Raw genomic sequence first — 27,749 nt, 5'->3', positions numbered from 1 at the left:
AATGGAAACACATTAACCTTTCAAACTGTTTTCACTAAGTATATGTAAAAACTAACAAAAAATTGATTCATTTATGTCCACTGATCGATTTTTCAGTCATTACATGATGGCACTATCGTTTGCTCTCGCGGCCGAATGTCCGTTTTTCGAAAATGGATTTGGTCGATTTTTCGTATAGTGTATGGCCAGCATAAGTCAGTGACTTAGTGCAAAGATATTGGGTCATCAGGACAGGCAGACAACTAATATTGTAAGAAGGAGAGGTCAGCAATTTGTGGTTTTCTCTTGGTACAGGCTTCTTTAAACACACTTTTGTGCTTTGTCACAATGACTTTATTGGACAATACTCAGATATGCACAGACGCAGTAGTATAAAAGGTAAGAGATTACTGGAGGACGTTAGTCAACAAACTGTGTATGGCAATCTTAGAAAGCTGTTCCTTTACCTCACAGATAGGATGTCCATTAAATGTGAATTAAAAAACCCGGGAAACTGTGTTTCGAAGAGCAGAACTTGCTAGTGATCCCATGAAACTCTTATCCAGTCCTTGCTGTGGTGGGGAAAAAAAAAGTTTGTTAGTTTATGGTAACATGGAGGTGCAAAATCTAGCAGAAGCAGAGTTCTTTAATAAGCCAATGGTAAAGTGAATCCTTAATCTAAAAAGGTTTAAAGGGGTTGTAAAGGTAATTTTATTATTTTTTTTAAATAACATGTCATACTTACCTTCACTGTGCAGCTCGTTCTGCACAGAGTGGCCCCGAACCTGCTCTTCTGGGGTCCCTCGGCGGCTGTTTCAGCTCCTCCCCGCAAGAACTAACCACCTTAATGCGAGCTCCCTCGCATGGTGGTTAGTTATTGCGGGCGCGCTCCCGTGATACAGCCGGCGGCTATATCACTGTATCACTCGGCCCAGCCCCCGGCGCGCCGCGTCATCGGATGTGATTGACAGCAGCGCGAGCCAATGGCTGCACTGCTTTCAATCCATCCACTGCAGCCAATCAGCGACCAGGCTGAGCTGCAATAGAGATGACGGGAACGAGCAGCGGAGATTCGAGGTGTCAGGTAAGTAAAACGGGGGGGCTGGGGGCGGGGGTATTGTCAAAAGTTTTTTCACCTTAATGCATATAATGCATTAAGGTGAAAACATTTTTACCTTTACAACCCCTTTAAGCCATTTACCAAGCAAGACCAGAGATAATTCCTGATTGTTGCAAACTGCTCATTATCTTCTAAAATAAGCCAAACAGTGTATCTCTTTGGGTACATAGTACCTTAAACACATTAAAATAAGTAAAATATGTGGCAATTAAAGCAAGCAAATAAAACACGTATAAACTTCTAGATAGCCTGCTGTTTGTGTTTTTTTGCCAACTAACTGAAGAACAGGAAATGACTGAACCAGCTCTGTTTTATCAATGGGTGCACATGGGACAGTAATAATTTCTTCACCTGTTTAAGTATTCCTTGCAGCTCTCTTTGGGACCACATATCTGTCAGGAAAAGACGAGCAGCTTCTGCAGCTTTGGGTGAAGCTCTGTAAAACATGCAGAATTGTAATAAGCCTTTTTCTTATTTGTAACAAGCTAAAATGAATTCTTTTGACTAAAAACACGTGTTGTCTACTGAGCTCAATAGCTAATGTTCATGTAACACATGACTAAATAAGCCACAGGAGTGACTTATGCCCCCCTCACCCTTTCTCTCTGCTGTAAAAAGAAATTCAGTTGAAGAGATAGGGTCCAAAAGCAAACAACTCTCTTTTAGAAAACCCATAATGCTCAGTAACCACAGTGGCATTGATGAACTCTGTATTAAATATTAATTTTTAAAATTAAGTTTATATAAACTGTAAAAAAAATATAAAATAGTTTCAAATCATAAACTTAAAAAATCCATATGTATTAAAAAGTGATCTGTTTATGAAACAATCTTTGTACCTTTGGAATGCTTATAGACTGTTCAGGAGGACATATGATCCAAACTAAAAAAAGGCTGGCCATACATGACTTAACCATAGGAGGAGATGGGACCAGTTCACTTGCATCACTTGCAAAAACTGTCCAGAGATTTGGTACTGAGCATTTGAAGTCACTTGGGGTTATTATACAGAAAGTAAAATGTTAACATGTTTTAATTTTTTGTGATTGATTACCAATCATTTTAATTAAAGAAACCGAAGTAATGGGTCCTGCATTATGTGAGTTGTTTGAAGACAAGCATACACTTTATCCCCACATAATTTTCTGTAAAACATTTACCATCTATGACTCACATACATAGGCATCTCATTTTCGTTTCTTAAAATGTTACTAAACCCAGGACCCTGCATTCACTATATCTGGTCTCCCACAGTGCACAGAACATCTATCTGGACGGTGCTGATTGGCCCTGTGCTGATCACATGCAGCCTCCCAAAAAAAAAAAAAAAAACAACTCTCTAGCAATACACACCAAACTGAGCATGTACTCTGTACTATCAGCAGATGTATTGGGGACAGTCAAATAAGGGGAGGATCAGAGAAGACCAGATCAAATCTTGTTCTTACACAATGCAGAGGATTAATCCTTTAGGTTCCACAGGGAGTATAACAAGCATGCTTTACTGCATATAGACTGAATACCCAGTCATGTGCAAGAGAAATAACATAACCTTAAAGTGTTACTAAACCCACAACAGTAAAATCAAAGTGAACACAGCCCAACCACCAATAGCCTCTATTCTCAACCAAAATATGTAAATAAGATTTACAGTTGGGACAATAAACTATCTATGATCTATGACTATCTAAATCTATGAATCTGTCTCAAAATCCTTTCTTGGATTGCACCACAGTGTCAAAATGTTTCTAGCACGTCTCCCTGACTTTTTTTCTATATAGGATATATAGCTCAGAAACCAGTGGTGTTGATTAGTTTATAATTCGTTTACTCTTGAAAATACTGAGCATCCTGGGAGATTAGCTTGTTTGTTAGTAACTGGTATGGACAGGCTAAAAGAGAAAAAAAAAAACATGTTTTTGCCTTAGGCCTTTGTGTAGCTCCAAAAGAACAGGCCATGTAGCAAACAGGCAAATGGGACTCAAGTTGTAATTTATTGAAACCCACATAAGACTTGGCAAGTCCTGTGAGTGGCTCTGTTTTTTGCTATATGCAGTTGTAAATATAAATAACCAACTATATGGTTAGGGAGCAAAATCTCTAATCCACTGAGAATAACAGACAGAAGAGATATACTGTATATAATGATATAATGTATATACTGCAAAAACAATGTCTTCCTTCAAAAAAAAATGTAAATTTTAAGAACATATATGGCCAGCATAAGGCTCAGTTCACACCTATACAGTTTGCTTTTTGCTGTGCGATTTTTCTGCGATTTGCTTTTTGCATCTTTTATGCTTTTTTTTGGCCAGTTTGATGTTGGGCAGATTAAATAATGCAAATTTCTGAAAAGACGCACTACATGCTTTTCTTCAGCTTCTCCATTGAAGTATATTGAACCAAAAAAAAAAACACAGTTTTGCGTTGAAAAAAGTCCTTGACCATTTCCAAATACGCAGCAGCTGATAAAAGCATAGATATTGAATGTGTCCCATAGGAAACCATGGTAATGAACTGTAGTGTGTTTCTGCAAAAAGCACCAAAAAACGCATAGGTGTGAACCAGGCTTAAGACCTTTAGTAGCAGTAGCATGCTTTTTTTTGTATCACCTGTCATCATAGGGTTAAAAAAACTAAAATGAGCCCTTTATAGTACAAAAAGACAAAAAGAGCAGATAATTGCTACTATAAAAGGTTCATTTATACTGTGAAACAGTGAAAGTAAACATATTAATTACTCAGGGCTCAAAATTTCAAGTCCTGAGCTACTAGCCAGGCCTCAAGGGTTACTCGCCACCAGTTGCCTCACCCAACCCCTACCCTGCCCCCCCCCCCCCCAATTCTGCCCCTAATCACGCCCTCATTAATTATTTAATGAAATGACACTTAAATGTTTTATGCAAAATTAAGTTACAAAAATAAATATTAACAACTTTATCAAGTCCCCTCAGCACATCCTCACCAGTACCTATCAATGCAGGCTCACCTATGCCCATCAGTGCAGCTTGACCTGTGCCCATCATTGCAGCATGACCTGTGCCCAATATTGCAGCGTGACCTATGCCCAATATTGCAGCCTCACCATGCCCACCATTGCAGACTCACTGTGCATTTCAGCCTCACCGTGCCCCCCATTGCTGCCTTACTGTGCCCCCATTGCAGCCTCACCGTGCCCCCATTGCAGCCTCACTGTGCCCCCATTGCATTCTCACCATGCCCCCATTGCAGACTCACTGTGCCCCCATTGCAGACTCACTGTGCCCCCATTGCAGACTCACTGTGCCCCCATTGCAGACTCACTGTGACCCCAATGCAGACTCATCGTGCCCCCATTGCAGCCTCACTGTGCCCTCATTGCAGACCCACTGTGCCCCCATTGCAGACTCACTGTGCCCAACATTGCAGCCTCACCAGGGCAGAGAAAGAGAGAGGGTGGCCGGATCATGACTGGAGGAAGAGGAGAGCCATGGGATCACAGAGTATGAATAGCATGCGGTTACAACTTACATTGAAATTGCCTCTGCTCACCGTCACACACAGCCCTGCCTCCTCCCAACCCCGCGCCTGTGATAGACAGAACATATCTCAGCCTTGGACCCGCATTCTGTCTATCACAGGCGCGGAGTTAGGAGGAGGTGGGGCTGTGTGTGACGGCGAGCAGAGCGGAGGAAATTTCAATGTAAGCTGTTACAGCGTGTTATACCGCTCGGGGATCTCGTGGCTCTCCTCTTCCTCCATGCTCTCTTGCACCGGGGCGTTCGCTGGGAGAAAGGCTCCCGATCAACCCCGCCCGCCGGCGGTACTCACCCCTCCCCCACTCCCAGGCAGCCCAGCTCCTCACCAGCCCTCAAAAATTTGAGGGCTGTATTACTTATATCATATACCGTATTTATCGGCGTATAACACGCACAGGCCTATAACACGCACATTCATTTTAAGAAGGAAGTTTCAGGAAAAAAACCTTTAATTTTAAATAAGGAACTTTGGGTCAGTGCCCATCTGCAGCCTCACCATTGCCATCAATGCAGCCTGATCAATGCCCATCTGCAGCCTCAAAAGTGCCATCAATGCAGCCTCATCAGTCCACATCAATGCAGCAGCCTCGCCATTGCCATCAATGCAGCAACTTCACCATTGCCATCAATGCAGCAGCCTCACCATTGCCATCAATGCAGCAGCCTCACCATTGCCATCAATGCAGCAGCCTCACCATTGCCATCAATGCAGCAGCCTCACCATTGCCATCAATGCAGCAGCATCACCATTGCCTTCAATGCAGCAGCATCACCATTGCCTTCAATGCAGCAGCATCACCATTGCCATCAATGCAGCAGCATCATCATTGCCATCAATGCAGCAGCCTCACCATTGCCATCACTGCAGCCTGATCGATGCCCTTCTGCAGTTTAGAGAGGACAGGGAGCGGGGCAGGACGAGCACCGACAGATTACATACAGTGAGAATCTCCTATGATAGACAGAACAGTGGTCCAATGGTGTCCCAGGAGAGGGGGCTTCCTATTACAGAGGCCGCCAAGTAAACAGGAGATTCTCACTGTATGTAATCTGATGGCGCTCGTCCCGCCCCCCTCCCTGTCCCCTCCGAGGCAGCTAAAAATTGAAGTATTGGCATATAACACGCACATGCTATTTGCACCCGATTTTCATGGTGAAAAAGTGAGTGTTATACGCCAATAAATATAGTAAATAATAATAAATACATCCAGAAGTAGGATATATGGGCATTATAACTAAGAGTCAGACATGAAGCTATATGAAGGGGGAAGGGAGATATAAGTCTTTTATATTATAGTACTAAAAGCTGAGACTTTTTTTTCACGGATATAATCATTTTAAATATAATGCACAATACTGGTAAAAGTTTACATTAAATGTAATTGTAATGCCTTCTATTACTTCCAGTCTATCAGCCTACACCTTCTCTGAGTTCAGATGCTGATCTTCCCTGCAGAGTCTTTAAAGTAATTTTTTTTTAAACAAACATACATGTCAAACTTTCCCACTCTGTAATGGTTTTGCACAAAGCAACCTTGATTCTCCTCTTCTGGGCCCCCACTGACGCATCTGGCTCCTCCTGCCTTCAGAATGCCCCAATAGCAACCTGCAAAGTATACCATGGAGCACCTCTACAGCAAGGTAAAAAAACTTCTGCCTTCAGAACCACTCACTTCCTGCCCAGGACTACATGTCCCATGAGGCATTGCTTCTCACACATTTACAGCATTCACAAGTTCTCAGGCATGTACTGAAATGTATAGATGGTGTACTGAGCTGTATGTGTGCTGCACTGTATTTCCTGATATGTAAACAAATAATGCATTCTGTATGCACGCCAACTAATCGGCTGGCCGATTAATCGATTATGAAAATAGTTGACAACTATTTTCATAATCGATTAGTTGTCGATTAATCGATTATTTGTTTTTTCAGCCCTATATTTTATTACACCTTTTCATGCGACAACACTGAAGAAATGACACTTTGCTACAATGTAAAGTAGTGAGTGCACAGCTTGTATAACAGTGTCAATTTGCTGTCCCCTCAAAATAAGGCAACACACAGCCATTAATGTCTAGACCACCGGTAACAAAAGTGAGTACACCCCTAAGTGAGAATGTCCAAATTGGGCCCAAAGTGTCAATATTTTGTGTGGCCACCATTATTTTCCAGCACTGCCTTAGCCCTCTTGGGCATGGAATTCACCAGAGCTTCATAGGTTGCCACTGGAGTCCTCTTCCACCCCTCCATGACGACATCACAAAGCTGGTGGATGTTAGAGATCTTGGGCTCCTCCACCTTCTATTTGAGGATGCCCCACAGATGCTCAATAGGGTTTAGGTCTAGAGACATGCTTGGCCAGTTCATCACCTTTACCCTCAGCTTCTTTAGCAAGGCAGTGGTCGTCTTGGAGGTGTGTTTGTGGTCGTTATGTTGGAATACTGCCCTGTGGCCCAGTCTCGAAGGGAGGGGATCATGCTCTGCTTCAGTATGTCACAGTACATGTTGGCATTCATGGTTCCCTCAATAAACTGTATCTCCCCAGCACTCATGCAGCCCCAGACCATGACACTCCCATCACAATGCTTCACTGTAGGCAAGACACACTTGTCTTTGTACTCCTCAACTGGTTGCTGCCACACACACTTGACACCATCTGAACCGAATACATTTATCTTGGTCTCATCAGACCACAGGACATGGTTCCAGTAATCTATGTCCTTAGTCTGCTTGTTTTCAGCAAACTGTTTGCAGGCTTTTTTGTGCTTCATCTTTAGAAGAGGCTTCCTTCTGGGACGACAGCCATGCATACCAATTCGATGCAGTGTGCGGCGTATGGTCTGAGCACTGACAGGCTAACCCCTCACCCCTTCAATCTATGCTGCAATGCTGGCAGCACTCATACATCTTTTTCCCAAAGACAACCTCTGGATATGACGCGGAGCACATGCACTCAACTTTTTTGGTCGACCATGGCGATGCCTGTTCTGAGTCAAACCTGTCCTGTTAAAATGCTGTATGGTCTTGGCCACCGTGCTGCAGCTCAGTTTCAGGGTCTTGGCAATCTTCTTATAGCCTAGGCCAGTGATGGCAAACCTTGGCATCCGAGATGTTTTGGAACTTCATTTCCCATGACCAGAGGTGTCGTCAGGGGGTGGCTATTGGGGCTACAGCCCCGAGCCTGGGGCCAATATCCCAGAGTCTCTTGTCCCGGTCCAGAATGCAGGGACAGGGGAAGACTGAGCTGTTGGTCACTGGTTGCTATAGCCGCCTAGCGGCTAGCAACCAGTGACTTTACTTCCCACTGTGCCCATACTGCCCAGCATTCAAAGCGGAGGAGGATTGCACTTCCTCCTCCTTCGCGCTAGTGCTCATGGGGCCTGAGTGTCCCTCCAGTGGCGGCGTCAGTGCAGAGCAGCAGGGATGGGGATACCTGGGCAGCCGGGAAGAGCCCAGGAGGGAGAGAGAGAAGACACCGCCACCCTGAGCAGCATCCCCAGCATCTCCCAGAGCCTGCACTCCACCTAACAGGAAGAAGGCGGGAATTGTAATTTAGCCGACGTGCGACATCGATCTGCGCTCGGGCGGGCGGCTCTCCTCCTCTACTCTGGCTGCCTCACACACCAGCACACGGCTGAGCTGCTGCTGCAGGACCTGGACATGTGAAGTCTGTTTCCTTCTGGTCTGGTAGGTCAGTCAGTGTGTATATGTCAGGTACCAGGTCAGTGTATGTAGGTCAGTGTGGGTCAGGTAGGTCAGCGTATGTCAGGTAGGTCAGTGCATGTAGGTCAGTGTATGTCAGGTAGGTCAGTGTGTGTCAGATAGGTCAGGTAGGTCAGTGTGGGTCAGGTAGGTCAGTGTATGTCAGGTAGATCAGTGTGGGTCAGGTAGGTCAGTGTAGGTCAGTGTAGGTCAGTATAGGTCAGTGTAGGTCAGGTAGATCAGTATATGTAGGTCAGTGTGGGTCAGGTAGGTCAGTGTGGGTCAGGTAGGTCAGTGTGGGTCAGTATAGGTCAGTGTAGGTCAGGTAGGTCAGTGTAGGTCAGTGTGTGTAGGTCAGTGTATGTCAGGTAGGTCAGTGTGTGTCAGTCAGGTAGGTCAGGTAGGTCAGTGTGTGTCAGTCAGGTAGGTCAGTGTGTGTCAGGTAGGTCAGTGTATGTAAGTCAGTGTGTGTCAGGTAGGTCAGTGTGTGTCGGGTAGGTCAGTGTATGTCGGGTAGGTAGGTCAGTGTGTGTCAGGTAGGTCAGTGTATGTAGGTCAGTGTGTGTCAGGTAGGTCAGTGTATAACGGTCAGGTAGGTCAGTGTGTGTCAGGTAGGTCAGTGTATGTAGGTCAGTGTGTGTCAGGTAGGTCAGTGTATGTCAGGTAGGTCAGTGTATGACGGTCAGGTAGGTCAGTGTGTGTCAGGTAGGTCAGTGTATGTAGGTCAGTGTGTGTCAGGTAGGCCAGTGTGTGTCAGGTAGGTCAGTGTATGTCAGGTAGGTCAGTGTAGGTCGGTGTGTGTCAGGAAGGTCAGTGTATGTATGTCAGGCAGGTCAGTGTGTCAGGTAGGTCAATGTGTGTGTGTCAGGTAGGTCAGTGTGTGTATGTCAGGTAGGTCAGTGTGTGTATGTCAGGTAGGTCAGTGTATGTCAGGTAGGTAGGTCAGTTTAGTGGTCAGCATTGATGGGCACTGGTAAGCCAGGCAGCAACCAGCAAGTGAGTTTACCCCCCGCCACACAACCACACAACCCCTCCGCCCAACCAAAAAAACCCAGCACCACTAGAGGCCCCCCCCCCGTGCCTGCCTTGGACTTCGGGCTGAAGCCCCTGGTCTTTTTGCCACCTAGCAACACCCCTTCCCATGACGCTAATGCACTCTGCAGTGTAGTTGAGCATCATGGGGTGCCAAGGTTCTCCATCACTGGCCTAAGCCATCTTAATGTAGAGCAGCAATTCTTTTTTTCAGATCTTCAGACAGTCCTTTGCCATGAGGTGCCATGTTGAACTTCTAGTGACCAGTATGAAAGAGTGAGAGCAATAACACCAAATTTAACACACCTGCTCCCCATTCACAACTGAGACCTTGTAACACTAACGAGTCAAAAATGTGAGAGGTGTACTCACTATATATATATATATATCCAACATCTGGCATGCCAAAATATGGAATTGAGGTAAAAGGAAGGCTAAGAAATCTAAGAAGCCACCAAATACTTTAGATGTATATTCCTTACCCACTCTTACACATGTTGACTAAATTTCCCACTATGTTGGTAGAAAGGCTCTGCTTTGCCAGTTGAGGCTGGGACATAACAAGATTTCTCATGGTATAACAGGCTGATGACAAGATATCTTCTGAGTTTGTTGCACTTGTAGAGGTTTGGGACAGGAGGCGAGAAACATCTGGAAGCACCTGGGTACCTGATGTAAGAGGTAAAGTGGCAAAATGAATAAGCAATATAAAAGAATGAACGTTAGAGAATTTGTGAAAACACATTTATGTTGCACTTACCCATGCTTTTGTGAAGAGATGGGTGGCGAGACATATTGCTTAGTAGAGATGCTCCTGTTTTTACTACATCTGAATTTCCAGATTGAAGCAATCGTGTAATTTGCGAGAGTCCATTTTCTTTCACACCAATAATCTGACTCATCCCATTAGACATCTGGAAATAAAAATAAAAGTAAGAAAGGTTTATTATAAGATTAACAAAAACGGAAATAAGCATCAATAAGCATGTGACCCACACTGCATGGATGATCGTCTCTGGTTGACAATAGGGGGATGATCGGTGCGGCGGGGGGGGGGGGGCAGTTGCACGCCCTAAACTCCCTGTCTAGCTTTTAATGAAGCAGCTGATAGCCGCTTCTCCTCCTCTCCCTCCCGCAGCTGTCAGCCAGCTGAAAAGCTATACAGGGAGATTGGGGCTTGCAACTGTCTACCCCGTTGCGCCGATTGTCCCCATCTGTTCCCCGTGTCCATCTCCTGGCAGATATTGTTACAAAATCTTTACTATACACAAAAAAAGATACCAAAACAAAACACACAATTAAAAGACATGCCAAATGCCCTTGTTCTATGATAGATATGATAACACACAAAATTACCTTAACGTAATTGTAAAGTCTTTTTTTTTTAAATAAACAAACAATGTTATACTTACTTGCTCTTTGCAGTTGGTTTTGCCCAGAGCAGCCTGGGTCCTCCTTTTCTTGGGTCCCTCTTCATTGCTCCTGGCCCCTCCCTGCTGTGGCGTGCCCCCAAAGCAAGCAGCTTCCTATGGGGCAGCCGAGCCGAGTCACAGCTCCCTGTGTCCTATCAGACACGGAGCCTGATTGGCTAACTGACTTTGATTGACAGCTGCAGGAGTCACTGCTGTGTCTCAGCCAATCAGAAGGAGAGCCCCGGACGGCTAAGACACGCATAGAGAGGGATGGGGCTCAGGGAAGCAATTAGGGGTGCTGGGGAGGCTGCTACACACAGGTTTTTTTTATCTTAATGCATAGAATGCATTAAGATAGAAAACCTTCTGCTTTTAAGTGGTCTAAAGGACTCAATCTTTATATATATCCAGGATGTAAATTAAGCCTGAAAGAATCATCATTTGAGAATGATAATTTTATTGGGGGAAGTGATTTGGTCAATTTCATAAGGTTCCATAATAATAGCTTAATATATGAACATTTAAAGTATTCACCATGTGCTCAAGATATTCTCACTAAGGGAGGTTGAATGTGGCTGTTAACTATAATATTACTGCTAGTGAAGGGTACATTTTTTTTGGAACAAGCAACAGCTTAATCACCTCTTCTGGACCACAGTGACAGTCTATATACATGATGTCTATTCAGGTGGCACAGTAGCCATACAGTAATATTTGAATGCCTGATAGGTTTATCAGTGACTTTATATCTTCTCATTGAGATTTGAATATTGTTTCAAGTGCAAGGGGAGTTGATCAAAGCTGTAACTTACATCACCATCTTATGTGAATGGACTTGATTCCTAGGAGAATTTGGGTTCTCCTCCTCTTGACCATAGGGACACTTTATATACAATACACACAGTGTTTCATCAATTACCCAATAATTGAACAGCAAGAATATCTTGAGCACATGGCGATTCCTTCAAATGTTCATATATTGAGCTATTATGGAACCTTATGGAATTGACTAAATCACTTTTTTTATTTAATGTGAGGACAAGGCCCATATTGGAGATGTTCCCCAATTAAATTACTATTATCAATTGATGATTCTTTCAGGCTTCATTTACATCCTGGATATATATGAAGATTAAGTCCTTCACACCAATTGAGGTCATATTGTGTGTTATATCTATAATAGAACAAGGGCATTTGGCATGCCTTTTAAATGTGTGTTTTAGGAACGTCACGCAAGCGCCATGCCCGAGTGTGAAAAGTCACAGTGGAATGAATGGGAGGCGGTTTTGAGGCTCTTAGCAGAGCGCCTGAAAACCGCCCCAGTGTGAAAGGGGTCTAAGAAAGAAAATATTTTTTTTCACAAATATGCAGAGCCATTTTGTCTGGATACTTTAAGCCATGTGCCGCTATATTAAACAAGCTCTGTATCGAAACAGACGCATGTTGTAACTAGACTGGCAGATCTGTACTGCAATCTCAGCAGAGGTGTAAACAGAGTCATTTCTGAGTAGACCCTTTTTCATTTACAGTATACATGACCAAGAACAAAGTTATTGGAAAAAACTGATGAATTATTGTCCTGCAGCAATTTCAATTAGATTGAATCAGACACATCCTCAAAAGCCAGTGAGCACTGAAAGATCAGTTAGTGTATGTCTCTAAGTGGGGAGGAAATTCAGGGCCAGGAAGAAGCTAAACACGGTTGCCCCCCCACCCCCCCCCTCCCCGTCACACTGATGTGACTTGTCATGTGATTTGAAAGTTTCAAATCACAAGACAAGTCACACCCTATTGTCCACAACGGAAGCGGTCAAATCTCTCAAAGACTCTGTCGCACCGATTTTGAAAGTAGTTCTTGCACTACTTTTTGCAAGTTCAGGTGTGACTTGCATAGACATCTGTGCATGAACTTGCACAGATGCATGAACTTGCACAGATGCCTTACAAGTCGTAACTTAAGTCGCACTGACATGCGACTTATAAATCGTGCGATTTCACTGTCACTATATTTAGGAGCTAGCTTTGGGCATACAATTTCAACTACTCACACGGTACTTTAAACGGTATTAAATCCAAAATCAAAAATGTATTCGGCTGCATTCCTTTTGTTTTGTTTTTAGGCTGTATTCTCTGTGGTTTCACCTGATGATCTAGCTAATAACACACTTCTTGTATTAAGGTGTCTACACTCTGGATGAAGGAGCAACAGAGAGCAGCATTAGGAGAAGGGGGGTCAGTGGCGGCTGGTGCTCCATTTTTTGGGGTGGTGGCAAACAACCCCCCCCCCGCTAGGTCCGCACTTACCCCATCCAGGTCGTGGCTTCCCTGGCTTTTTCTTCACCGCTAATCAGGTCTTAAGATCCGCCTCCTGTCCTGATTGGCTGGGAGGAAAAGCCGGAAGACAAATGGGTGAGTTCGGGGCGCAATGCTCTGTGCCCGGAGCCCAACATTTTTGAAGCCTCAGACTCTAATCATGTGCTTCCAAAAAAAAAAAAAAAAAAAAAAAACTCATAGAAACATATGAGTCAAGCAACCTGCATGGAGATTAGGGGGCGGAGCATGGGGATTAGGGTGGCGGCACCACTGCACCCCTTATGGATTGGCTGCTGCTGAGGGGAGTGTTAGATGTATTAACAAATTTATATACACTAACAAATTGAGTCTAAACTCCAGCTAACACTTTATACGCAGGTACAGCAACATTTTTTGTTCCTTTTGGGATAAAGGCTTTATAAAAATGAATAAACGTTGATCATTGTAAGCACCCCTGTCAGCTGTAAATGGTTTGTCTCAACCTTCAAACTGCTATATCTGCAAGACAGCTAGTTCTTTTGAAAAAAAAACAGTCTTACAGGCAAAATCACCAGGTGAAAAGAAAAGAAAGAAAGCCTAAAAAAGAAAACTAATACAGCCATCACATCTAAGAATTGTTAAGCTGCAATATAATAAACATTTGTTTTGGGGTTTTGTACTGCTTTAACTTCCTTTGTATTTCAGTTACTCACCGGCCCCTTGCTTGCAGTGAGGTTCTGAAGAGCTCCAGCACTTGCTTCCAGTATGGAGTCCTTCTTACTCTGACCCAGAAGAGACAGGTATGTCTTTATAGCGCTGGAGTGAGACAGCAGAGCAGATCCTTTAGGATTAACATCTTCTTCTGGAAGTGGCAGGTCAAAGTTATTATTCTATGGAAAAAGACAATGTAATTGTAATTATATACTAAATTAAATTTCTCCTCCCCGTAGGAGTATTATGCAAAGGTTCTAGGAATATTTAATATTTTTAAAGATCATTTAGAGTTTAAGTTTAGGCATGCATAATTTGCATAGTTACATTGGTCCAGCTTGCACCAATATAACTGTGTACTGTATACCCTGAAAGACACCTGCGGAAGCTGGAAATCACTGGAGTAGGGGTCCTATGTTGAGCAGCTACCCTGCTGCATAGTGAACACATGTATGGCAGATTCATGTAGTTCCTGCAGAACTGATTCTGAGAATAGTCAAACCTTAAAAGGGGAACAATAGTGGAATATGGGTCAAAATACAAAAAAGTCCCAAGGAGACGTTTATATAGATTTATCTTTTTCCTGGGAGCACCATCCCATACAACAAGATGCTTAAAAAGTACCTGAGTGTGAAAGAGGAATACTCACAGGAAAGCATCAATAGACCAAAACACCTATAGATAAACATACATTTTTATGCACATATTGACCATAAAATCTCCTTTTCCCAGAGATGTAACATGCATAAAAATTCTGATTATATCCATCGACCATCCATTTATAGTAGTACTGCCCTATTTCATTGATGGTAAAACATCTTTAGGACTGGGCAAAACACAACACATTTAGGTTTTCAAAGAACTAATCCATCTGTAAGTATTTTGATATTATCCAACCATCCTCTTGAGTCCAGGTGTAGATTCATACAGGGGCAATAGAGTCAATAGAACTGTAACATAACAAATGCCAAAAAATAATAATAAATAGGAGTATAGATTACCACCAAAGAAAAAAACCTCAAAGTTGCTTCTCAGGACCATATGGCTGGCTCAGCTTCAGGGAGGACCAAAAAAGGAAGCTGTTCACCCAATAAAGGTATAGATTAAAAGGTAATACATTATATGTGATTCACAGGTCTCAAGCGGCATGCAGTCTATAGACAGAGCTGGCTCAACATCATTATGTGACAACACCAGATCGTAGATGCATTTTCTATGTGTATTTGCCTTCAACAGCAAAAGGAAGGGGAGCAAAAGGCATGTCCTAGATCTATCAAACCGTGTCATCCTAGATCTATCGAACTAGGAGAGCAACCCGCAGAAGTCCTTAACAACAGCCACCAGGGACCAGCCAACACCGAGGCCAGACATTCTTTTAGATAGGTAAAATGTACTGTGACCAATGCATTAACAGAGTGGCACTACACACTGGAGATCATGTTCTTGTAAGGGATATGTCAGAAAGGGGAGGTCTAGAAAAACTAACACACTGGGAAGAGGAAGTGTACAGAGCAGTGCAAAAGCATATCTACAAAGAAAAACCTGAAAATGCCAACAAACCAGCAGGAGCAATTCATTGCAACTTGCTAATGATTTGTCTTTAGAGGGTATTACACCAGACAGGACAAAAAAATAAATAAATAAATAAATACCATTAGGACTATAACAAGAGTGGTGGATAACAACAACCCAGAGAGTACACATTCAGATACCTCTGAAGAGCAGTACTATGTGAATTGTCCTGAAATCTTCCAAAACAGTGAACAATGTATAGAGCCCTATATGTGAATTGAAGCTGAATAAGGCTTTACTAGACCCTAATCCTTCTCCTGAACAGCTGGAAAGGCATTAACTGACTAAATAAAGTAGTTTTGAAGCCTTCCTAAGAAACTTGAGGAAGAAAATGAAGCAGAATCGTCTCAGAGGGGGGGCAGAATTACAACTAGAGGATGAAACAGCTGCACCAACCCACCATAGACCAATGAGAGAGGGAAGCCTGTCCTCTAAACAAAATTATACTCAAAAAACACAACAATCTAAGGTAAAACTAACATATGAGACATTGGCTATCCCTCTTTTCAAATATGTTTGAACAGCACTGTGACCCCAGGCATTGAATGGGCTAGTTAGAAATTCCCTCATGTTCATATTTCCTGCCAGGAACATATACCGGTAGTTATTTACATGACACAGGCTAGGAATCATTTTCAACTATACTAAATGTCAGGAGTCATTTATTTAAAAGGGGGAAGTATAATAGCAGGTACAAATAGACCTCTCAACAATATTATTAGGCTACAGCTAGGGGGGGGTGCTAAGGTTCAGAATGTAACAACAGGAGAGCTATACAATCAGAAGACAAATGAGCAATGCATGTTCTGTGCTCTCTTTTGCCTAATACAATTACTGCAAACTGCATTCTTTTTTATACCTTGCACTTCGACTACTGTCAATCCCATAATATGTCTGTATCCAAAAAAGTGTTATATACCGTAAAATCAATTAAAGTTAAGTTTAAGTCAAAAGGTAAATGATTCTTGTTCTGTACTACCAAGTACTGTACTGAGCAAGTGCCCATACATTTCTACATTTTTTCAGTAATGGTGTGTACAAGCTTCTAAGCTTCTAAACTTCATGTTGCATTAGGCTTAGTTGGCTTCAGAGAATGAGACTAATGTAAATGATCTATGTAATTTGTAAAACAGTTTGGAATTTGTGGGTGCTACATAAATTAATAAAATAAAAGATGGGACTCTTATGACAACTGATTACGTTATGGTATCACCATAACCGATAAAACATCATAAACAGTTTGTCGCAAGACTAGGCATAGCAGACCAAGTCCAAACAGTCATTTCCCCATTTTATGTCACTACCAAGGATGACAGTTTGAAGTTGTTGTTTCAGTAGGAAATTAGTAGAATGTATCTCTGCTTTTGAAGTATATGGATACTGTAAATGTGAATATTTTACCTGTATCTTCTCACTCTTATTGCTGAAACAGCCAGTGGATGTTTTGTCTGTTTGTTGGTTGCGCAACATTTGCTCATTCAGCTGGGAATACTTATTGGGCACCTCCGAATCCAAATGGTAAGAGAGATTGTGCAGAATACAGGCACAGTTCTCCACTGACTAGAAAAGCAACATATTAGCACAAAGTTGAAGTATTTGCAAAGATAACAGAAAATAAATATTGTCTAGCATTAACTTAACAGAGCTCATTCAACCAATACCTTATCGTCTGGGTTGTTATTTGCCACTTGTTTCTGGATGTAATACATCAGAGACTCCACCAGCCCTGGGGTGTTACGCATGGTTTGACGACCAACCTCTGCCGAACTAAGATTCCTGAAGATAATCAAAAGTTACATTATAGCACAAACAACAAAAGGAAAAGTTTGATGGCATTGTTCACATTACACAAGCTAATAAGCGCCAAAGAGCACAATGATTGTGTTTGACATCTTACCTTAAACACCCAGTGGCATTGAAAAATATTTCAGGGTGTAGGTTACTTTTCTGACCAGGCACTGAATTCTCTGTCCAGCCAGAGAATGGAATCACTACACATTCATTCAGGACAGGAAGAGCTTCCCTAACAAGTTCCTCTTTAAGTTGGTCTGTAGAAGATAAATTCCACAAAAGACCTGTATAGTACAAAAAGAAAAGTTGGTGTAAATCAGCTGTCGGTCACTTATGAGGGATATAAAGTTAGGCTGTTTTTAATTTACATCATTACTTCATTCTAAATCCTCATGCAGCATTCTTAACAACATGTATAAAAATATTTCAGAGAGCAGCAATTACATTTGGCTGCTATAACAAAATTAGGCAAGTTAATGGCCTCTCCAAGTATTAAACAATTTTGGTCACTTGTGTAGCACCTTCTAGTGTGCTGGAAGAATAGTACATCTTTGTGAGAGTAGGTAAATTTCCAGGCTTGGCTGGAAGCCAAGCCTTGGTGTGTTTTGATCTGGGCTGAGTGGCTCAGAGTAGTGCTGGGTGACTCACAGATAGCATCACCAGGACCTCCCACTTCTTTCCAGAATGTTCTGGTGTTTTCTGGAGAGAGAGGTGGAGAGGGGAGGTGGAGCTGCCTGGGGTGTTCCGAGCAGGGCTGGTGCAATGATTTTTGACACCCTAAGCGAAACCTCATTTTGCTGCCCCCCCCCTTGCTCCACTCCTGAATCCACTGCCTTTGCCCTACCCATGTATCCCCCACCTTTTTAATGAAGCGCCCATCAAATGCAGCCTCACCAGCGCCCATCAAATGCAGCCTTACCAGCGTCCATCAATTAATGTTTGCTTGCTTCCATTCATTCGGGAGTTGGAGCACAGACACAGTCCTCCGCCGCGCCTCTGACACTATGTGTGAATGGAGCAGCAGCTGCCTGCTAATGCTAAGAGTAGGAACACGAGTGACCGGGTGCCCTAGGCAAGTGCGCCCTAGGTAGCTGCCAAGGTTGTCTAGTGGTAGTACCGGCCCTGGTTCTGAGGAGCCCTGACCAATCCCCAATCTGAATTGGCAGGGGGCAGGCCTCCTTAAATACCCAGGGTCAGCCCAGCTGGGGAGGAGTTGATTGGGTGGAAGATGGAGATGGAGTGTTAGGCTATTGGGGCCTTTGAGGGAGCTCCCCAGTCGGGGGGGTGACCTTGGGCCTGGGCTCGGATGTGGCTGGGACCCTCTTCCAACCCACAGGGGCGTCCTGACCAGGAGGCACAGGAGGAGCAAGAGAGGACAGGAGGAGAACAGTGCCGGGCAAGTCTCCAGGAGTTCCACAGAGGCTGCCAAGAGGGCTGGTGAGTGTTCACACAGTCGGGAGGACTGGGAGGCACACCAGAGAGGACTGAGATGCAGCAGTCTGGGATGGGTGCAGAGCCAGTCTAAAGGATTGTGGTGGCACGGGCAGTGTAAAGGGGGCAGCTGCAGCCAGGAGGGCTGGCAGTGACTGAAGAGGTGGTACTGGGAGCAGTAGCCACAGGGACAGCTAGCACTGGGACGTTCTATTTTTTGCTACATCATAGGGGCCCACAGTCCCTGCCTGCAGAGGTCATCTGCTTTAGGCCTGGCTGAGCCAGTGTAAGGCCTACAGTGCTAGCTGGTGAAGTGAGGAGTAATAGTCTACAAGCAAGGAAGTGCAGGAGGAGAAAACGAGATTGTATATACCATGGTGTATATAGTTGGTCCCAATTTTGACTTTCAATTATCTGGGCATCTCATAAGTTACCTATCCCTATCCAAGTTAAATTCCCCTCAATAAAGAACAATAAAAACAAGTGCAAGGACTGCTTTCATGTCTCTGGATGCTTGAAAAGTGTGTGCCTGGCTGGGCAGGGTGACAGACGGACTACTACACTCAGCAGCACCTACGGGCGTACCGCTATACTTGTAAAAAAAGAACAATATATAGTTTTTTCACTCAAATGCGTGTGTTTGAATAGAAATTGCACTATTTAACAAGAAAAGGCTGTATTTGTCTTGTTTTGCCTGCAGTTTAAAAGTACCTTAGTAGGAAATGCTGCATTTGAACAAATTCAGGGCAACGCAAAGCAAGTCAAACTCAGCCTGTGAATTGTCAGGTGTACTGTTCCATTGGATTCAATAGCAATTTGCTGACCTGCGTTTCAAACACACATAACACTCAGGAAAACGAACCCCCTATACATGAGCTCTAACACTTCATAGAAGACACTCTAACTTCCAATGAAACATAATATATTGAGTCACTAGGACTGGTTTAGGCACACAGCATGATCTACTCAAGTTGAAAAGACACCAGAGCACAGATAGACTGTTCCTCAGGACTGTAAATTAATACTGCTAACCATCTAGTCACCATGCTCTCCGAACTGTTATAAGAGTAAACAATTATTTTGGTAATGACTCCAAAGACCAGCATTTACTGAATATAGAAACATGGGTTCTTTAATCTACATGAAAATGGCACAGACAATGTTCCTGAGATGTGACCCTGTGTAAATACACAACCACACACTGATTTGCTTATGCATAGAATTTAATAAGTGCACCTTAATTTCACCCCTGCAACCACCTACACAGAAAATTCCTAAACATACTAATTATTCTTAAACGTTCATAAGCTATTTTGCCTGCTTGTGGCTTGGACATGGTTTCAGACTTCTGATACTTCTATAACTCAGTTTACAGAAATTCAGTTTATGTGCAGGGGGATGTCATTGAGAATAATGACAGTCTCCACCACTAGCTGGAATCATGTACTAGCCACAGCTATTATTCTCTATTGCGCCTTCAGGTGCATACACTTGACTGCAAAAGGAGCAATGAGGCCTTCAGAGGCCTCAAACACTGCCCCAGCCTAGGCAGACTCAATAGTGAAAACTGCAGATTATTTACAGTATCTCACAAACGTGAGTACACCTCTCACATTTTTGTAAATATTTTATTTTTTATTTGCTACAATGTAAAGTCTGAGTGTACAGCTTGTATAACAGTTTAAATTTCTGTCCCCTCAAAATAACTCAACACACAGCCATTAACGTCTAAACCGTTGGCAATAAAAGTGAGTACACCCCTAAGTGAAAATGTCCATATTGGGCCTAATTAGCCATTTTCCCTCCCTGGTGTCATGTGACTCTTTAGTGTTACAAGGTCTCAGGTGTGAATGGGGAGTTATCGCTCTCACTCTCATACTTGTCACTGGAAGTTCAACATGGCACCCCGTGGCAAGGAACTCTTTCAGGATCTGAAAAAAAGAATTGTTGCTCTACATAAAGATGTAGACCTAGGCTATAAGCAGATTGCCAAGACCCTGAAACTGAGCTGCAGGACAATGACCAAGACCATACAGTGGTTCAACATGACAGGTTCCACTCAGAACAGGCCTCGCCATGGTCAACCAAAGAAGTTGAGTGCACGTGCTCAGCGTCATATCCAGAGGTTGTCTTTGGGAAATAGACTTATGAGTGCTAAGCATTGCTGCAGAGGTTGAAGGGGTGTGGGGGGGGGGGGTCAGCCTGTTAGTGCTCAGACCATACGCCATACACTGCATCAAATTGGTCTGCATGGCTGTCACCCCAGAAGGAAGACTCTTCTAAAGATGATGCACAAGAAAGCCCGCAAACAGTTTGCTGAAGACAAGCAGACTAAGGACATGGATTACTGGAACCATGTCTTGTGGTCTGATGAGACCAAGATAAACTTATTTGGTTCAGATGGTGTCAAGTGTGTGGCAGCAACCAGGCGAGGAGTGCAAAGACAAGTGTGTCTTGCCTAAAGTCAAGCATGCTGGTGGGAGTGTCAAGGTCTGGGGCTGCATGAGTGCTGCCGGCACTGGGGAGCTAGAGTTTATTGAGGGAACCATGAATGCCAACATGTACTGTGACATACTGAAGCAGAGAATGATCCCCTCCCTTCGGAGACTGGGCCACAGGGCAGTATTCCAACATGATAACGACCACAAACACACCTCCAAGACAACCACTGCCTTGCTAAAGAAGCTGAGGGTAAAGGTGATGGACTGGCCAAGCATGTCTCCAGACCTAAACCCTATTGAGCATCTGTGGGGCATCCTCAAACGGAAGGTGGAGGAGCGCAAGGTCTCTAACATCCACCAACTCTGTGATGTCATCAAGGGGAGTGGAAGAGAATTCCATGGCAGCCTGTGAAGCTCTGGTGAACGCTATGCCCAAGAGGGTTAAGGCAGTGTTGGAAAATAATGATGGCCACACACAAAATATTGACATTTTGGGCCCAATTTGGAGATTTTTACTTAGTGGTGTACTCACTTTTGTTGGCAGCGGTTTAGACATTAATGGCTGTGTGTTGAGTTATTTTGATGGGACGGCAAATTTACACTGTTATACAAGCTGTACACTCACTACTTTACATTGTAGCAAAGTGTTATTTCTTCAGTGTTGTCACATGAAAAGCTATAATAAAATATTTACAAAAATGTGAGGGGTGCACTCACTTTTTTGAGATACTGTACAATTGATGTAATTATTTATTTAGAGCAAGGGAGAGGACACTACTCACTAAACAAATAGGACATGTTACATGATTAAATGTTGAAGTGAATTTCACATCAGTTCACCCAAATGTGAAAATTGAAGCCAGAGTTAAAACACATACCTGTTAGTTGTTTCTGAGTTTCTTCATTGGTAGTCTTCCTCAAAAGATTGACAGCTGCACGGACACCTCCTTTCTGACTTGTTTCAATTTTATTTGGGTTATTTTTGAAGACAAGATTCCTTAGTGCACCAGCTGCTGCTTGCTGTACATTTTGATTGGGGTTGTCTAACAGAGCGATTAGCTTCGGGATTCCATTGTGCTGGTATACCTGGACAGATACCATGATAAACATTAAGGCATGATTTTGGAAATATAAAGGCTCATAAGCACAGTCACCCTCATGGTCATCTTTCTTAGAGATTCAAAAAAACATTATAATTAAGAGATGCCAGAAGAAAACCATTATGCTGTTATTAGAGTTTTATTTAAAAAAAACACAACAGTAAAATCAGTGTGTATATGCATTAAAGCATGCTTGTTATACTCACTGTGGAACCTAAGGGGTTAATCCTCTGCATTGTGTAAAAAGGCTGCTTGATCTTGTATGCACAGATCCTCCCCTCCCTGTATTGTCCCCCTGGACAAGTCCGGATAAGACAAAGCCTTTGAAATCAGGCTGCACATGCTCAGTCTGATGCGTATTGCTAGAGAGGTTTTTTTTCCTTGGGAGAGTGTATGTGATCAGCACAAGGCCAATCAGCACTGTCTAGATATGTCCAGACAGAGGGTCAGGAGCCCTCCAGCCTCATAGAACAGCTCAGTGTGGTATGAAAACTCCTCCTACAAGCTTCACCAGGAACTGATAGAACTCGACTCGAACATTGGTTGTTCGTTTGCTCGCAAACGAACCGAACATATGGGGTGTTCGTGGCAAATTTGAGCGCCGTGGAGCACCTCATAATGCACTGCGAGACTGAGGTGCATTGACGGCTGCTAAATAATAAATAATAAGTAGATAATAATAATAAATATATATACACACACAGTGTAGACTATATATACAGTGCAGGTAGTGTCTTAATATTTATATATATATATATATATATATACACACACACACACACACACACACACACACACACACACACACACACACACACTGCATTCAGTGAAGACTATATATACAGTTCAGGCAGTCTGGTATAGATTTTGAGGGGAACTCCACGCCAAAATAAAAAAAAAAATTAAAACAGTGTGGGGTCCCCCCCAAAATCCATACCAGGCCGTTTGGGTCTGGCATAGATTTTAAGGGGAACTCCATGCTAAAATTTCAAAAAAAAATGGTGTGTGGTCCCCCCCAAATCTATACCAGGCCCTTATCCGAGAAAGCAGCCTGGTAGGCCAGGAAAGGGGGGGGACGAGCGAGTGCGCCCCTCCTTCGGAACCATACCAGGTCACTTGCCCTCAACATGGGGAGGGTGCTTTGTGGTCCCTCCCATGGAGGCGGAGTATTTTCAGTTTTTTTCCCGAAAAATATATTTACCCGATACCTATTCACATGGGGGGGCAGGATCTAGGGGCCCCCTTGTTAAAGGAGGCTTCCAGATTCCGATAAGCCTCCCACCCGCAGATGGCCAGGGATGTCGGAACGAGGCCCTTGTCCCCATCAACATTTTACATTTAGGCGTGGAGTTCCCCTTAAAATCCATACCAGACCCGAAGGACCTGGTATGGACCGGGGGGGGACCCATGCTGATTTTTTCCTTGATTTTTATCTATACTGCCGGGAGCTGGCAATACATTACAGCCGCAAGCAATTCTAAATTACATTTTTTCCTTTAGTAATGTCAATGCGGCAATGTAATACACATCACACAGATGCGCCACTTTACAGGCAGATTAAGGGGACCCCCGGGCACGATATTTAAAGGAACATTTCATTTTTGTTGTTTCACTTTAAGCATTATTAAAATCACTGCTCCTGAAAAAATGGTAATTTTACAGGATTTAAAGCCTGTCATAGAGAAAATGGAAAACGAAAGTGTATTTGTATACAGTATGAATTTGAAATATTATATAGGTGGTTGCAAGCATGTTTAAATAAAGTATTTATTTTTAACTCCAGTGTACTGTACTTGGAAATCCTATCAATGAAATCCCTCAGGCAGCAATTAAAACCTGATAAAATCGTAACACTTTATGACTCTATCTAAAGCTAAGAATGGGCTATAAGTATAGAATTACTGCTAAGGGGACTCTGGATCATATCTCAAATCTGGGCCCATGCGTATCAAGCTAAGTCAAAGCACTATACAATCGATTATCATGTAGTTTGTGTCTTCTTGCATGATCGGCTGGTTGTGGTCTCCTCCTCCCTTGCCTCTCTCCTTGGGAATACGACTGGCCCTGTGGCCTGGTGGGTATTATCTTGAAGTCATCCCCTAATTTTTTGTTTTTAACCTGATATTGGTGTTTATTTTATGTTTTTTTTTTTTTTTTTTTTTTATCCAGTAGGTAGTTGGTCCTCCTCCCAGGGGGAGGTGTAGTGTGGTTAGTGGTCCCTAGGCTTTTGATCCTAGATTTGGGTACTAACATAATAAAGATATGTAGTATATCAAAGATACTGAATATTATGTAAGTTTATTTGGTTATAATTTTGAGGATGTTGACAACATAAATATACAAGATTCCTAAAGCTAAGAATAGAATATGCGTATAGGATTGAAACCTAGGGACCCTGGATCATATGACAAACCTGGGCCCATGTATCTCAGGCTAAGCCAAAGCACTAGACAAGTTACCATCATGTAATTGGTGTCCAAAGGCTGTGACAGCCAGGGAAAAACAGCTGATAACAGTACAGGAATGGGGGACATTTTCACAGATTCCGTAAATAACATATATGCTTTGCTAAGTGAACAATTTGCCATTTTAAATATTTCCAAAAAAGTACTAATTTCTAAATGCTACTTCCTAGGTGCAGTAACTGTTCAGCAACCAGTTAGGATTCAGCTCAGTTAAAACCATACTAGGGCAAGATGAATACTGATTTATCACTATAGGTGCAGTGAACAATTAGCGCTAAAGAATTGGAATTTTTATTTTAAAAAGTTGTAGATGTTATCTCCTCTAATTTATGTACATACCACATTCTTAGCATTCTCATCTTGATAGCATGTATGTTGTATATAGTTTGCTCCAGAAGTCTGGTATTTGTCATAGGATAGAAGTTCCACTGCCTTTTCTATGGTCATAGGTGTTCCATCAAATTCATCACGGGACTCCATCCTAATTTATATGTGCATAAAATAAAACATTAGTAGAGAAAAAAGTAGTATTAAGCCCAGGTTCACACTGAGCTGCGGGAATGAAGCTGTGCGAGCTCAGCTGAACTTGCACGATTTTATGCAAGTCCCGATTTCGGCCGTGATTTCAGAGACAACTGTGCAGTTTTCTGCACAGATGTCAATGTAAATTGCAGCCCGAAATCACAAAAATTAGTACAGAAACTACTTTTTGAAATCGGTGCAGCGCCGTAGATGTGGCGTCGCACTGATTAGGACAGTGCCATTGACGGCAATTGCTGCAGATTTGACATGCAATTTGACATGTCAAATCGCATGTCAAAACACTCCAGTGTGAACCAGGACTAAAGGACATTTGTACTTTAAAACAAAGTGCATTTATCCATAAAGCCCCCTTCCCTGGCTGAACCTAAACCAATCCACCCTTCCTCTCCACAGATACATACTTAAGCCTGGTACACACTAAGGCCTCTTTCAGATGAACGATCCGTTCAGGTCCGCCTGTCAGTTTTTTAGGCGGACCTGAGCGGACCCTCCATAGACATCTATGGAGTGTCGGATGTCAGCGGTGACATGTCCGCTGACATCCGACCCCCTCTGATCCGAAAAAGTGTAACGGAGGAAAAACCTACTTTTCCATCCATTTTCAGATCGCATTGGGTGACGATGGACTCTACGGTCCATCGTCATCCGATCCCCCATAGGGGAGAGCGGCACTGTGACAGGTCACTGTGCAGCGACGGACCTGTCATCGGCCTGCTCAGCGGGGATCCACGGAGCGATCCCCGCTGAGCAAGCGGATGTTCACGGGGCGGATCATCTCGGATCCGTCCCGTGTGAAAGGACCCTAACAGTTTTTTTTTTTTTGTGCGACCAAAAACTGACAGCTCTGATCAGAGTCGCTGTACTAACCATCCTGTTGTGTTTTGTCAGGGGAACAGCCCCCCTCCAGAACACTCTGATCAGCCCTCTCAGCCATTGGCAGATCGGGAGTCGGTTGGCTGCTGGTTTTCCAGCATGCTCGTCTGACAATGGTAGCTTCTGTCGGACAGACTGACATACACACGGATTGAATGTCTGCATTTATTTTTTTAACTAGCAAATGTCCCCCCCACCCCCCCCCCGACATTCGACTACACGGCTGTGATCCAATGGGTGCCGTTCCATTGCTTGTTTACATCATGTGATGTTCAACTGTCCTGGGTTTGCCTGTGCTTAGTGCATCAAAGACTTCTATGGAGCTGTGCCCCATAGATGATCAGAAGCAAACCCTTAAAAGTCTATAGGGCTGTTATGCACAGGCACAGCCAGGACAGTGATGATTTGCTGTGTTGGATGAACACAAACAGCAGAACCATGGCTGTTGGATTAAGGTAAGTATACAGCTTTGGATGTTAGGTCAGGAGAAGAGAGCAAAAAGGATAAGTGCTTTAAAGAAGAAGAAATAAAAATAAATGATAAAATACACAAAATTAGGATGAAAAACAAAAAGTGAAATGTTATAGTATTGTGCAGGAATAAAACCCAATATGACAACTGTTTTTATTTAAAAACCACACCCTAGAAAAATGTCAGCTGAAGTCTGGATGCTTGTTGCAGAGAATAAAACTGCCCCTTCAGACATAGGGGTTTATTTACTAAAGGCAAATCCACTTTGCACTGCAAGTGCACTTGGAAGTGCAGTCGCTGTAGATCTGAGGGGGACATGCAAGGAAAATAAAAAACAGCATTTGTGCTTGTACTTGATTGGATGATAAAATCAGCAGAGCTTCCCCTCATTTCAGATCTTCCCCTCAGATCTAAAGCGACTGCACTTCCAAGTGCACTTGTAGTGCAAAGTGGATTGGCCTTTAGTAAATCAACCCCATTGACTTAAACATTGCATTTAGGGCCCGTTAAACGCACCATAACAGACCACTCTGGTGTGAACAGGCCTGTATAAATAAAGCAAAGGGTTGCTTTAAGGTCACCACTAAAGACTCAGGAGGAAAATACATTTAACCTCCACATATAAGAAAGGTGCTCTCCTGTAAAGCTGGCCATATATGTGGTTTTTCTACAATTTTAAGTATTTTAGTTTAAGATGGAACCTAAATCTTGAGCAACTGAACGCAAAAATTTGTTTTGATCAACTACAAGGAGATGGGTTTGAAATTGCCCTAAGCTGGGTTCACATATGAGCATGCAGCGGCCCACAGCAGGAGTCCGGTGCGTCCTCGTTCACCGTTTCGTGTCCGATTTCAATCTGAATTTTTGGCAGAATTCGGACCTAAAACGGACCAAAAGATGCACAGTGTGCAAATCGCACCTGGATCCGCTGCGGAGGAATGTGAATCAGCTCCAAAGAGAGCTGGTCACAATCTCCTGCTACTAGTGTGAACCCAGCCTTAATCAAACTTTATGGTTGCAATTGAATTTGAAATAACCTTTATTGAACCTGTTAATTTATAACCCAGTTGGATCAATCAATGTCACAAAGATCAGGTGATATATTAAGCTTTTGTAGGGTAGATTGCTTGCTTTCAGGCAATCACTTTCGATCCTATCTTCGAAAAAAGCAAAATAGTCTTCCTCAGGAATAGGTTCTAGTAGGTTAGGAAGATTTATGTGTTGCATTTACTATATGTGTTACTAATTGCAATATTACTAGCTACTAATATAAACAAGCTACCAGATAATGTTG

At 43.1% G+C, this 27,749-nt stretch overlaps 1 protein-coding gene across 2 annotated transcripts in view; it reads right to left on the bottom strand.

Moving 5' to 3' along the window:
* Positions 1-27,749, bottom strand: part of PKP1 (plakophilin 1) — a 108,079-nt gene that overhangs the window by 13,819 nt on the left and 66,511 nt on the right. For both annotated transcript variants that reach the window (XM_073615978.1, XM_073615977.1), the window contains exons 4-13: positions 24,908-25,049; positions 21,882-22,089; positions 17,238-17,415; positions 17,002-17,116; positions 16,742-16,900; positions 13,771-13,947; positions 10,114-10,267; positions 9,836-10,022; positions 1,451-1,535; positions 447-551 (exon numbers count right to left, since the gene is read on the bottom strand). In XM_073615978.1, coding sequence (XP_073472079.1) covers positions 477-551; positions 1,451-1,535; positions 9,836-10,022; positions 10,114-10,267; positions 13,771-13,947; positions 16,742-16,900; positions 17,002-17,116; positions 17,238-17,415; positions 21,882-22,089; positions 24,908-25,049 — 1,480 coding nt within the window. In that variant the 3' untranslated portion in view covers positions 447-476. The remainder of the gene's footprint in view (positions 1-446; positions 552-1,450; positions 1,536-9,835; positions 10,023-10,113; positions 10,268-13,770; positions 13,948-16,741; positions 16,901-17,001; positions 17,117-17,237; positions 17,416-21,881; positions 22,090-24,907; positions 25,050-27,749) is intronic.

The sequence above is a fragment of the Aquarana catesbeiana genome, linkage group LG02 (assembly GCF_042186555.1).
Source record: "Aquarana catesbeiana isolate 2022-GZ linkage group LG02, ASM4218655v1, whole genome shotgun sequence".
Classification (NCBI taxonomy): Eukaryota; Metazoa; Chordata; class Amphibia; order Anura; family Ranidae; genus Aquarana; species Aquarana catesbeiana.
Note: the sequence above shows the minus strand (reverse complement) of the source record. Positions and strands in the feature narration are given on the sequence as shown.